This window comes from Camellia sinensis, chromosome 8, assembly GCF_055761805.1.
Source record: "Camellia sinensis isolate YWXY chromosome 8, ASM5576180v1, whole genome shotgun sequence".
NCBI lineage: Eukaryota > Viridiplantae > Streptophyta > Magnoliopsida > Ericales > Theaceae > Camellia > Camellia sinensis.
The window spans coordinates 415,579-429,458 of NC_138968.1; the positions used below are offsets into that span (position 1 = coordinate 415,579).

The following is a 13,880-nucleotide window of genomic DNA, read 5'->3' on the forward strand; positions in this document are numbered from 1 at the left end:
CTGCAGATCAGAGATCGAGCGTCATGCGCCGTGAGCCCACACATCCGCCCTAAAGCCTGAGCATGGCCAAAACAGAGCTGGGGCAAGATCACTTCAGAGCATTCAAACTCCATCAAAACCTGAAAATCTTCGAAAGTGGGACACATCTCTTGGCCGCCAAAGCTAAAAACGTGCGTCACTGGATTCCAGAACCTTGCCGCGGCATGGAGAAAAGGAAGCTGTAGCGGAGTACGGCTCAGCGTGAATAGTGCATTCAAGCCGAAACCCCGGAAATTCAGCTTTTCCGAGCCATCTAGAGAAGAGATCCAAGATGTGATATTTTCTGCGAGAAACGCCTCCATCTTTGTCTAAAACTAAGATGAAATGAATGTTCCCGAAGTTGAGGCTTTCATAGAAGGAAAAACACTATTCACGGGGACACGTGTCAAAAACCAGGTGGCTGTAGGACTGAATGGCCGGCCGGCCAACTTTTCTGGCTGGCCAGCCATTTACTTTTTACAAAACTGGCCGGCTAGCTGTCTCTCTCCACAAAAATGGCCGGCCGGCCCCCAAAGATGGCCGACAATGCTGCAGTGTATCCCCTTGGCCCTGTTTTACCCTTTGAGGAAAGTTTCAAGCATTTCCATGTAACGGGAGAGTCAAAGGCCTTCATTTCGGATGCGTTCCGGTGCCCAGATCGTCAGAAGTACACTCTGTTGTTACTGAGTTTTGTTTATTGAGTTGTTGTTTTGATTATCGAGTTGTTGTTTTGCTTATCGAGTTGTTTGTCGAGCGGACGTGTTTCGTGTTTTTGAGCCATTGTTCTCTGTTTAAGCAATCTTTGTTTAAGTCTTGTTTATTTGCGTTGTCAACGTTGTTGCATTTTGCTTATCGAGTTGTAAACTTCCTAAGGTTCTGTTATATCTTAGTAAGTTGAGTTGCTTAGTTTGTTGCGTCGGTTCACTACCTGACTTGGTGATTACACAACGCACATTTCCATTCAATTTCATTTTTGTGCGAAATAAATTGATGCGATACGATGCTAAAAGTTTAAAATACAAACACCTTTTCAAAAGCTATTTCATTCCATCATGCTTTACAACAAACAAAGGTACAAGTTTTACAAAAAATAAAACTGCCTAACAATGTGCAAAGTGCTACAAACTACTAGCAAAAAGAAAAATAAAGCAGGAAATAGCAACCTCAAAGTCCTCGGGAACGGGAACGAGAAGCACTCCTCATCCTCTTCTGCAGGACAACCTCCGCACCATCATCACCATCTGAGTCGGAGCTGTCATCCTCAGGATCCCCCTCAGCCTCGCCTCTATTCCCCGAGCCAAAACCGGAGCCCCCCTCCTCAGCAGATGTCTCTGACTGACGATCGGTAGCCTCCTCCTCCTCCTCAACATCCTCCTCCTCCTCATCAGGCTCCACCTCCACAACGTGAGCCCTGCGTCTGCGGACAAGCCCTCCTCGAGCTCCCCGAAAAGGCCTAGATGGCCCGGCTCCTCGGGAAGGCCGAGATGACCCCGCCCCCTGAAAAGGCCCGGGTGACCCAACTCCCTGAAAAGGCCCAGATGGCCCAGCTCCCCAAGGAGGCCCAGGTGGCCTGGCCTGCGGCTGACCGGACCATGAAGGCATCTGAAAACAAAGAGTTCAATTCAAATACATCAGTCCGAATATGTACATCAGATGCAGATACAAGCAAAGGCTACGTGAAGTGGGTGCATGTAAATGCAGTGTCCAAGTGGGGTGTGTGTCAGATGTGCTCTACACAAGTAGTCTATCGATGCAGTAGAAATCAGTATGTCATCAGAAGTATGATAAATGCCAGAAAACTGAAGGGTACCTGAATGCCCGCGACAGACAACTGTGCCTCCCTACGCAGGACCATGCCCTCGAGTGTGGCCACCAGTCCAACCACCTCCTCCATGTACCCTCGCGGTGGCTGCAAAAATGAGTTCATAATCATCAGTGAACAAGAATGTCTAAACATCTGAATGATGAATGAAAAACAGTGGAGCATACCAGCGGTGAGTCAGGATCAATGGCGTATCGATCACTGGGCATCGGAGGCTCTAGCGGAATCGGGGTCGGAGAGATAGCCCCATACTGCCACGCCATCAACTCAGTAGGCATATCTGGCCATCCAGGATGAGGATAAGCCGACGGAGTCGGAGGAACCGGTCTACTCCCACCTCTAGATGTACCAGCCCTGCTAGTAGAAGGGGCGTCTGCAGCCCGAGCCCGAGCCTGGCCCGAGGATGACATACCGGCAGGCCTCATCATCGGGATACGAGCTCCCGTCAATGGAGGCATCAAGTATATGTGACGGTAAGTGGCGTAGTCCCCCTCCTCAATATGTAGTAAAGCATCACTACCCAGCATGGCGCCGACTACCTCCGAGTAAGAGAGCCTGTCAGCAGTCCGCATACTGGCTGGGGGTACTGCGGGAGGATCCTGAGAAAGATACCCCCATACCTGGCGCAGAAAGCGCTCCCCCAGGAACCATACCCTGCCAACCGTCCCTTCGAGCAGGACCCTATACTGGGAGATGTCCGACGCTCCGGTATACTGAAGTCGGAGACCATCACCCAGGGGCGCCCAGGGCTGCCATGTGATCTGCAGATGATAAATGCATAAACCAATCAGAAATCAAGAATATGCAGAGCAAATCAAAGATGAGAATGAAAGAAACTGAAAGTTCTGAGGTACCTCTGAATGTCGCACAGTGTCAAAGTACTGTCGCAGGTAAAGGAGGGTCTCTCGAGGTCTCGGCCGGTGCGGGCCCTCGAACACCAGTGAGTATGGGGTCATGGGAATCCCTGCCACCTCCAGCTCTGGGGCTAATGATGGGAAGTATACATAAACCCATAGCTGAGAAAAGCAGTGCAGAATGTAAGTACAAAATGCTGAGAGCAAAATACAGACTGTAAAAGTGCGCTGTGAGTGCAATGTACAAGTAATGAAGAGCAGAAATGTAAATCAAGAGGACAGAAAAGTACCTCCCAGGCTCTCCAATAGCCGCCAAGTAAATCGCCCCGCCCGCGGGAGGTCGCGCTCATATAAAAGTAAAGGGTAGCCAGGCCGGCGCCACCCCAGTCATATCGATGGACCTGTGATAGGTCAACCAGAGCGCTCAGCAGGTATAGCCCGACTGTGTTCCCTCTATCGGCAAAGAGGGTAGTCCCGAAGAGGAACATAAGGAAACCACGGGCATACTGCTCTGTCTCCTCGGGAGTCTCAGGCACCATCTCCGTCCGCCGGAAGTGGGAAGAGAACCAAGTGTATCGGACTCTCCCAAAAACCCTGTCAACAGGCGGGCGAGCCCCGAATAGATACATCCAAGCGGCCTCCCACTCGCCCATATCCTCATCGTAGAGGATGGACCAACCTCCGATGTCTAAACCAGTCAACACAGCGAAGTCTAGGGGCGTCATGGTCATGTCCCCGGTAGCAGAGAAATGAAAGGAGTTGGTGGTGTCCCACCATCTCTCTACCAAGGCTGCCATCAGTGTCCTCCTGGCAGGACAACGTGACAACCCGACGCAGAAGGGCCCGAACCCTGCCAAGTCTACCAAGTCTCGGACACCCTCTGGGAGCTCAGCATACCAGTCCCGCGCGATGGTGGAACCATACCCCCGCACACTACGGGAACCAACCTACATTCAGAATGAATACATGTGTCAATAATGGAATGAAATGGGCTGTGTGCCAATGAGATGAAATGGGCTGTATGCCGATGAAGTGAAATAAGCTACATGCAAATTCTAGTGTGGGCTGCGTGTTCACTATTTAATCTGGGCTGCGTGTTCAGAAAATTTGAAGTTTGGGCTGCGTGTTCAACTTTCTATCAGTGTGGGCTGCGTGTTCACTAATTTAATCTGGGCTGCGTGTTCAGAAAATTTGAAGTTTGGGCTGCGTGTTCAACTTTCTATCAGTGTGGGCTGCGTGTTCACTATTTAATCTGGGTTGCGTGTTTAGAAAATTTGAAGTTTGGGCTGCGTGTTCAACTTTCTATCAGTGTGGGCTGCGTGTTCACTATTTAATCTGGGCTGCGTGTTCAGAAAATTTGAAGTTTGGGCTGCGTGTTCAACTTTCTATCAGTGTGGGCTGTGTGTTCACTAATTAACTGGGCTGCGTGTTCAGAAAATTTGAAGTTTGGGCTGCGTGTTCAACTTTCTATCAGTGTGGGCTGCGTGTTCACTAATTATCTGGGCTGCGTGTTCAGAAAATTTGAAGTTTGGGCTGCGTGTTCAACTTTCTATCAGTGTGGGCTGCGTGTTCACTATTTAATCTGGGCTGCGTGTTCAGAAAATTTGAAGTTTGGGCTGCGTGTTCAACTTTCTATCAGTGTGGGCTGCGTGCTCACTAATTAACTGGGCTGCGTGTTCAGAAAATTTGAAGTTTGGGCTGCGTGTTCAACTTTCTATCAGTGTGGGCTGCGTGTTCACTAATTAACTGGGCTGCGTGTTCAACTTTCTATCAGTGTGGGCTGCGTGTTCACTAATTAACTGGGCTGCGTGTTTAGAAAATTTGAAGTTTGGGCTGCGTGTTCAACTTTCTATCAGTGTGGGCTGCGCGTTCACTAATTAACTGGGCTGCGCGTTCACTAATTAACTGGGCTGCGTGTTCAGAAAATTTGAAGTTTGGGCTGCGTGTTCAACTTTCTATCAGTGTGGGCTGCGTGTTCACTAATTAACTGGGCTGCGTGTTCAGAAAATTTGAAGTTTGGGCTGCGTGTTCAACTTTCTATCAGTGTGGGCTGCGTATTCACTATTTAATCTGGGCTGCGTGTTCAGAGAATTTAAAGTTTGGGCTGCGTGTTCAAATATCAACTAGCGTGGGCTGCGTGTTCACTACTCTAATCTGGGCTGCGTGTTCAGAAAATTTAAAGTTTAGGCTGCGTGTTCAAATTTCAACTAGTGTGGGCTGTGTGTTCACTTTCGAATTCGGGCTGTGTGTTCGACAAATCAGTGTTTGAGCCGTGTGTTCGCCTCTTAACTAATGTGTACTGTGCGTTCGCAATTAATTAATGAGCCGAGTGTTCAGAAATTCGAGTGTTGAAACTACATGTTCAGGATGCAAGCAAAGTACTATGTCATAACCTAAACTGCATGTTCAAGCATGGCAAAGGTGCGAAATTTACGAAAAATACAGAAAATGAGGAAAATACCTCTCGGGCCTCATGAGAGAGGTGATGCTCCGGCTCTCGGAGAAGCAGATCCCCAGGTGCTCGCTCGTCAAAGCTAGTAAAGTGACGGAAGACAGCACGAGGGAGGACATGTGCTGGCGGACGGTACCTCCCGGGAATAAAAGGTCGGGTCCTCGGGGGTAGAGTCATGGGATCGAAATCATCTTCGGCACCTGGAAAACCTCCGCCGTGGGGAGAATTGCCCGCCATTTTCAAAAGATCTGCAAAGGGAGCAAAAATGAGCAAAATGAGCCAAAATTGGAAAAAGTCAACAAAAGTCAACTCTCGGGAAATGCAAAAAGTCAACAAAAGTCAACTCCCGAGAAAATCTTCCAAATATTGAGGCAAACTTACTTCAAGTGGCGAAAATGCGAAAAGAAGCTCCGAAACCGAAATTTAATCGCTTCAAAGTGCTTGAAACTGAATTTTTTTGCGAAAACAATTTGCACGGGGCGTTGGAAAACGCGTAGGAAACTCAGATCTGGAGAAGAAAAGTGTTGAAGGAGGCAAGAAAGGAAGGGGCCTCGGCTGCCTTTTATAGGCTCAAGGTCTTGGTTGAAGGAGCATCAAAAAGGAGGTGAAAAAGACCAAACTGCCCTCGGATCTGGGCATATGGCCGGCCGGCCCCCTTTTCTAGCCGGCCAGGCATTTCCTTTTTGGAAAACTGGCCGGCCAGCTATCTACTTTATGGAAAACCGGTTGGCCACCTCCCCTCTCCCATATAACCGGCCGGCCATGTTCCCCACATGCTCACCGGCCATGTTCCCCACATGCTCACCTAGCTCCCTGCAAATTTTGAGGAAGATCGGAGTTCCCGGGACCTGAAAAAGTTCAAGAAGAGTACACTTTCGGTCGCGAAATAGCTCCGCCGGGACTTCAGCTTCAAGTTCTGACATATATCTCATCATCATTCATCGAAATCGAAGTATATCCTTTTTGAATGAGTTGTAACCTTTCAGGAAAGCGGGTCGGAGGCCGTAATTGAGTTACCTTCGCCGAAACACGCGTTTCCGTACTCGTTGTTTCATGACAAACAGACACCCTGATTCATGCTCGTTTCGCACTATCATGCACATAACTTGCATTCTCATGAGCATACCTGCATTAACGTGCACATTTCTTGATATTGGCATACCTCTATGTTTGAGCATACGTTGTCACGCATGTTCCACTTTTGCATTGCGATGCATTCACTTGCCGGCACTGCGTGTGTCAAACTTCCAGAATCACATTAAATATATGTTGGTAGTATATTGTACTTGTTGCAATTTCTCTCTTTTGCAGGCACGATATTGTATGTACGGTTCAATTGAGGCTGGTGCGACCAGACGAATCGCGCAGGTATCGTATCTTCTCCGTGTGAGACGTGGCGGGGATTGAATAATCCTCCGCATTCTTAACTGCATGAAATGTAGTTGTTGCTTTGCATTCTTGCTTAAAACTGTTGCATCTATTTGCGAATACTTGCTTCATTACAGCTTGCTGCATTTGCATGATCATTGAGTTATGTTCGGCTTCTTGCATATCATTTGCATTTTGCCCCCTGCCTGCGGGCATGCCTGCGGGCACATCTCTGTTTATCTTGCACGTTTGTCTAAGTCTTCGGCCTTGTCAAAAATGGGTCGTCTCTGGGCTTTGACATTCACTCCCGTCACTTGTGACTTCCGAGTTCTGTCAAAGAGGGGGAACTGTAGACACCCCATTTTTGACCGACCTTAAGACTCAGACGTCACCGATTGAGCACTTGGTGATGTTACATAATGTGCTCGTTCAGAAGTTTCAGAGTTGCGGCCGTGAGCCCTGCCTCCGGACTTCTGAACCCTCTTTTGTACTTTGCCTCGGTTTGCGAACCAGGCTCGATTTTCTTTGTTTCTTTTCCTGAGGGGAGGGAGAGGTCCCGTAGACCATCTCTCAGTGGCCGTAGGCTACATTTTGTCGCCGCAGGCCATTTCGCCCATTCCGGAGTCCGGTTCCCGATTTTCGGAGCCGTCAGGCCGTGTGCCTCGGTTCGGGACCGCCTAACCATCTCCGTTTGTTCTGATTTTTGGCATACATCTTATTTAATCCCTTTTGAGGGACACTGGGGTCTGAGAAACCCACTTCGTGGCCGAACGCCACTTTCGGTGCTTAACAGCCCATTTTCGGGACCCCGAACTACGTGTTTTGGTCCTCGAGCATTCGTTTTGCAACGGTTTTCGTTCATTTTTGGCAGGTACCTCTGTTTTATCACTAGAGAGGTCACTAAAGGGTGGGAGGCTAGCAATTGTTGCAGCAACCAGTTATACATCCTCCGACGCCCTCCCGCGCCCGTTTTTCGCACTTCCGGGCTAATGTTGAACCCCTTGGGCCCATTTTCCTGAACTTTGAACCACATACTTGTGATGTACACACATGAGAGGACCCTAAAAGTTCATGGCCGGCCATTAATTCAACTTGACCCTTTTGACCCCCTCCTTCCGGGCCAATGTTGAACCCCTTGGGCCCATTTTCTTGAACTTTGAACCACATATTTGTGATGTACACACATGAGAGGACCCTAAAAGTTGGTGGCCGGCCAGTAATTTCACTTGACCCTTTTGAACCCCTCTTTCCGGGCTAATGTTGAACCCCTTGGACCCACTTTCTTGGACTTTTAACCACAGGGCTGTGTTGTACACACATAGGAGGACACCATCAATTGGTGGCCGGCCAGAAAATCTGATTGACCCTTTTGACCCCTAGCCGGCCGGCTAGGGGGTGGCCGGCCGGCCACCTGCAGCAAAAGTACCAGGCCGGCCGAGCTCCTTGCACTGTTCCCTTTACAGCTGTGGGGCTTTATCCCCCAGAAAAGATCTTTATCCGGGGGATATTTTGTGGAGGAAAGTTGCTCTCCTTTTCCCCCACCTTTGCACCCCCTTTTTGGCCTTTATAACAAGCAAGCCATATCACATGTTGGGGTTAGAAAAATTCTTCTTCAAGCTTCCATACACAACTCCATCTCTATACCTATCATTTCCTTGAAAATTCCTAAGTCCTTAAGCACCATTCCTTCTACACCACCAAGCTCTACCACCACCACCTCATTTCCAGCAACAAGGAAGGCTTCTCAAAGGCCAAAGAAGCTGCAAATTGGTCCAAGAAGCAACAAAAGTCTTAGTCTTCAAGGGTGAGTAACATTTCTTCACTTTGACCCTTTTTCTTGATCTATTTGTAAGCCCCACATGCTTTTTGTTTCAAGCTCCGGCCCTAACTGAAAAGGGCCCTCTTTTGAGCTCATCTTCACTTTTCATTAAGGGCTCAACCCTGTTTGAGCCCTCCATGATGCACTTGCTTCATTGATCCTCTTATATGTCATAATCTTGCATGCTATTTTTGGCCCATGAGTAATCTGTTTTTGAGCATGTTGTAAACTGATATTAGGCTTATTTTGAGCCCCTCTTCAACATTGAAGAAGGGCTCAACACCATTTGGGACTTCCATGTTGTACCTACCTTTATACTCCTCTTTTCTTCCCCATTCTTGCATGCAATGGCAGCCTACCATGCTTTTGTTTTTGGCTATTTTACAGTTCTGAAAAAGTGCTTATTTTGGTCCATTCTTCATATTTTATAGCCACTTTTGAGCCTCATTTTGCATCACATTTCTATCATGTTTGTATACTGATTTGAGGTTTGCCATATACTGTAAATATTCATATTTTTGGTCCCTCTTCAATGTTGTAGAAGGAAATTTTTCAGTTTGGGTTTTGCTTATACCACTTACTTCATTACCCCTCTCTTGGCCCCTATTCTTGCATGCCATTTTTGCCATACCTATGCTTGCTGTTTGGCCATGTTTATAACTGTGAAAGTGCCTTTTTTGGGACTGTCTAGCTTCTGTCTTTGCATTGCATGTCCATGTTGTGCATGTTTGGCATAGCTATAGGCCATTTCGGGTGCCTAAATTCGCATTTCGGGACAATTCCATGCATTTCATGTCATGTCGCCTCATTTCGGGACTGTTTTCCCCCATATTTTAGTGCTGAAATTCCATTAGAATGATTGCTATCCATTCCATGTCATTACATCGCATTTTGCCATCGCCTCAGTTTGCGTGCCTGTGTGCACGCATTTTGAGGCACTTCGTTTTTATCCGACGGCATCCTATGTGAGTGTGGCTGAGGCTCGCTCATGTTGGTATAAGCCCATATCATGTTTCCATGTCATTACATCGCATTTTGCCATCGTCTCGGTTTGCGTGCCAGTGTGCACGCATTTCGAGGCACTTCGTTTTTATCCGACGGCATCCTATGTGAGTGTGGCTGAGGCTCGCTCATGTTGGTATAAGCCCATATCGTGTTTCCATGTCATTACATCGCATTTTGCAATCGCCTCGGTTTGCGTGCCCGTGTGCATGCATTTCGAGGCACTTCGTTTTTATCCGACGACATCCTATGTGAGTGTGGCTGAGGCTCGCTCATGTTGGTATAAGCCCATATCATGTTTTCATGTCATTACATCGCATTTTGCCATCGCCTCGGTTTGCGTGCCCGTGTGCACGCATTTCGAGGCACTTCATTTTTATCCGACGGCATCCTATGTGAGTGTGGCTGAGGCTCGCTCATGTTGGTATAAGCCCATATCATGTTTTCATGTCATTACATCGCATTTTGCCATCGCCTCGGTTTGCGTGCCCGTGTGCACGTATTTCGAGGCACTTCGTTTTTATCTGGCGGCATCCTATGTGAGTGTGGCTGAGGCTCACTCATGTTGGTATAAGCCCATATCATGTTTTTATGTCATTACATCGCATTTTGCCATCGCCTCGGTTTGCGTGCCCGTGTGCACGCATTTTGAGGCACTTCGTTTTTATCCGACGGCATCCTATGTGAGTGTGGCTGAGGCTCACTCATGTTGGTAAAAGCCCATATCATGTTTTCATGTCATTTGCATTGCGTATGTCATCGCCTCAGTTTGCGTGCCCGTGTGTACGCATTTCGAGGCACTTCATTCTCATCATTCGGCACCCTATGTGAGTGTGGCTGGGGCTCTCTCATGTTAGTATAAGTCCATGTTACCTTTTTCATGCCATTTTAGTCACTTGCATTGCATATACCGTCGCCTCGTTTTACGTGCTCGTGTGCACGCATTTCGAGGCATCTCATTTTCACAGCATAGTGCATACTAGGTTGTATCTTAGATTGCATTCTGTCATTTTCTCGGTTTGCGTGCTCGTGTGCACGCATTTTGAGGCATCTCATTTTCATAGCATTGTGCATGCTAGATTGTATTTTAGATCGCATTCTGTATTTTCTCAGTTTGCGTGCCCGTGTGCACGTATTTCGAGACATCTCATTTTCATAGCATTGTGCATGCTAGGCTGTATCTTAGTTGCATTCATGCATATCATGCATATTGCATCGTGTTCGGAATAGGAGTTAGCCCGGGCACGGGAAACGAGGTGCATTTCGTACTCCGAGTGACGGAATGTGTCTCAATTCCCCAGTCACCGACACTCCGGATTATCCATGATGGAGTTAGGTTTTAGCTGTAGTTTCATGTGCATTCATCCTATATTGAGTTGTGCATTTCGGCTCCTCGGCCATCATGCCTCGGTATGCGTGATTGGTGGCACGAGGATCGAGACATGCATATATCTGTGCAAATACATTGCTATGCCCCTTTCCTGCTCTCTGTTGCAGCAAAATCAGGAATCAGTAACTTTTTGGGGCTTGGCACGCATTTCAAGAACAGGTGTAAACAGAGGCTAATTGGGGCATTCCGGTGGATTTCTGCGCAAGACAACCCGGACATACATCATCCATCAGAAGCAAGGCAGTCCCTGGCTTGCATGCCAGTTTTACCGCTTTCTTAGTTAATTCATTAATTAATTAGGATTTTGTAATATTTTGGACTGTAATATTCTTTTATTCGGGACTGTAATATTTGGACTGTATTATTTATTCGGACCCTCTGCGCGAGGGCACAACTGTAATAAGTGTGCGTGAGTGTGATGTATGTCTTCCAACCCCACGTCTTTCTCCCTTTTATTTATCCGCTTTCGATGGTTAGATTAGGGCATGTTTAAATTAGCATACAGTATGACAGCATGTTTGCATTCATTCATCTGTATTGCATGCACCGGGCTCGGCGCATCATACTAACTGCATTTGTATTTCAATTCCAAGTTGAATACATGTTAGCTGTAGCATTCCATATGCCATGTTTAGAATAGCCGAGCCTGCTATAGTTTGCATTCTTGCATGTGTTACATTAGGCATTTCTGTATACTTAGGATTCATGCATGATTTCTAATCAGTTTCTGTTTTGGCTTGGAGTACTCGGCGAGTTTTATGCTTTAGCATCCTTACATGCGTGTGAGTGACTGCCATGAATAGCATGCTTACCGTGAGGCTATATGCTTATGTGATATAACTGCCTGAATGCCTGTGGGTGAAGGTTGGGTTACTTGGATTGGAATAAATCATTGAGTGTGAGTTTTAAGCCCACTAGATAGTGGCAAAACCATCTTTTCTAAGCCCACCTGCGGGTGGCAAAATCTGCATTTTAAGCCTACCTGCGGGTAGCAAACCATCTTTCAAAAACAAAACACGAAATGTTTTGCTCCAATTCAATCGACTCAGTCTATACTTGTATGCTGTGCGCATCACATAGTAACCTAGGCTAATAACCGGAATAAGAACACACAATGTTTTCAAAAATAGATATCATGGTTAGTAGAGGCCGGTCTATGACCGGGCGAGCGGGGGTGCTCACGAAGTGACCTTCCCTAATCGTACCCAAGTTCCCGAGCCGAGGCAACTTTGGTGATGATGGACACGTGGCCTTTTGGCACCGAGTCAGGGTTTCCTAAATTTCCCAAAATAAAATATTTAGGTGGCGACTCTGTATCTAGCAAAGCAGTCCATGTTTGGCACTTCTTTCAAAATCTGTTTTCTCAAAACGATTTGCCAGATTTGGACTCTTTGGTTCAGACTTAGAACCGTGACTTTTGAGAGTCCTGAGCTGTAGTGACCCCAAAATGAACAGAACGGGACTAACCCTCCCGGGGCGTTCGGGGACGTCTACAATTGTTAGGCAGTTTTATTTATTTCTTTTGTAAAACTTGTACCTTTGTTCATTGTAAAACATGATGGAATGAAACAGCTTTTGAAAAGGTGTTTGTATTTTAAACTTTTAGCATCGTATCGCATCATTTTATTTTGCACAAAAATGAAATTGAATGGGAATGCGCATTGTGTAATCACCAAGTCAGGTAGTGAACCGACGTAACAAACTAAGCAACTCAACTTACTAAGATATAACAGAACCTTACGAAGTTTACAACTCAATAAGCAAAATACAACAGTGTTTGACAACGTAAATAAACAAGACTTAAACAAAGATTGTTTAAACAGAGAGCAATGACTCGAAAACACGAAACACGTCCGCTCGACAAACAACTCGATAAGCAAAACAACAACTCGATAATCAAAACAACAACTCGATAAACAAAACTCAGCAACAACAGAGTGTACTTCGGACGATCTGGGCACCGGAACGCATCCGAAACGGAGGGAAATGAAGGCCTTTGACTCTCCTGTTGCATGGAAATGCTTGAAACTTTCACTCGAAGGGTAAAATAGGGCCAAGGAGATACACTGGAGCATTGCCAGCCACCTTTGGGAGCCGGCCGGCCAATTTTATGGAGAGGGGGAGCCGGCCGGCCAGTTTTGTCAAAAGCAAATGGCCGGCCAGCCAGAAAAGGTGGCCGGCCTGCCACTTATTCCTGCAGCCACCTAGTTTTTGACACGTGTCCCCGTGAATAGTGTTTTTCCCTCTATAAAAGCCTCAACTTCGGGAACATTCATTTCATCTTAGTTTTGCACAAAGATGGAGGCGTTTCTCGCGGAAAATCTCACATCTTGGATCTCTTCTCTAGATGGCTCGGAAAAGCTGAACTTCCGGGGTTTCGGTTTGAATGCACTATTCACGCTGAGCCGTACTCCGCTACAGCTCCCTTTTCTCCATGCCGCGGCAAGGTTCTGGAACCCAGTGACGCATGTTTTTAGCTTCGGCGGCCAAGAGGTATGTCCCACTTTCGAAGATTTTCAGGTTTTGATGGAGTCTGAATGCTCTGAAGTGATCTTGCCCCAGCTCCGTTTTGGCCATGCCCAGGCTTTAGGGCGGATGTGTGGGCTCACGGCGCATGATGCTCGATCTCTGATCTGTAGTGGGGAACTGGACATCCTTGGCTTGATCCATCGTTTTTTCCGACGCCGGTGACCGCAGCAACCATTATTGGCAGGGTTTCCGGCAACACGCCTTCTGCTTGTGTTTGTTGTCTCACTTTCTGCTTTCCTCGGGTTTCGGCGGGGCTAGCATTCGCCTGATTGAAGCTGCCCAAGGCTTGAGAGAGGGAAAGAGCTGCATCACTATGACCTTGGCCGAGACGCTGATGGGTTTAGATTCTGTCTATCGCCGGGAGGCGACTAGGTTTTACTGGGAGTCCACTGCTGCTGCAGGTAATGTTTCCCACCCAACCTTACATATATATTTGCTCACATCACTCGACCCTCAGGCTCGTTTTTTTTTTTCTCACAAAACCCTTGTCTTACTTTTCTTTCATCGTACATCTCTCTGTTCTTTATTCTCTCATTTTCCATCCCTCCCCCAGGTATGGTTAATGGACAAATTGCAGGTTGTGGACTCTTGCCCGGCCTATTCAGCTCGAGGCTACTTCTTTCGGC

The 13,880-nt window shown here is 47.2% G+C and overlaps 1 protein-coding gene across 1 annotated transcript; it reads right to left on the reverse strand.

Annotated features, from left to right (window-relative positions):
* Nucleotides 1-1,028: 1,028 nt before the first annotated feature.
* Nucleotides 1,029-2,849, reverse strand: LOC145798399 (uncharacterized). Its single transcript, XM_082885942.1, has 4 exons — nt 2,695-2,849; nt 2,008-2,601; nt 1,829-1,927; nt 1,029-1,620 (listed from the first exon to the last, which is right to left on the reverse strand). Exons 1-4 carry the CDS (start codon nt 2,794-2,796, stop codon nt 1,183-1,185), a joined length of 1,233 nt encoding a protein of 410 aa, XP_082742068.1. The 5' UTR covers nt 2,797-2,849; the 3' UTR covers nt 1,029-1,182.
* Nucleotides 2,850-13,880: the final 11,031 nt, after the last annotated feature.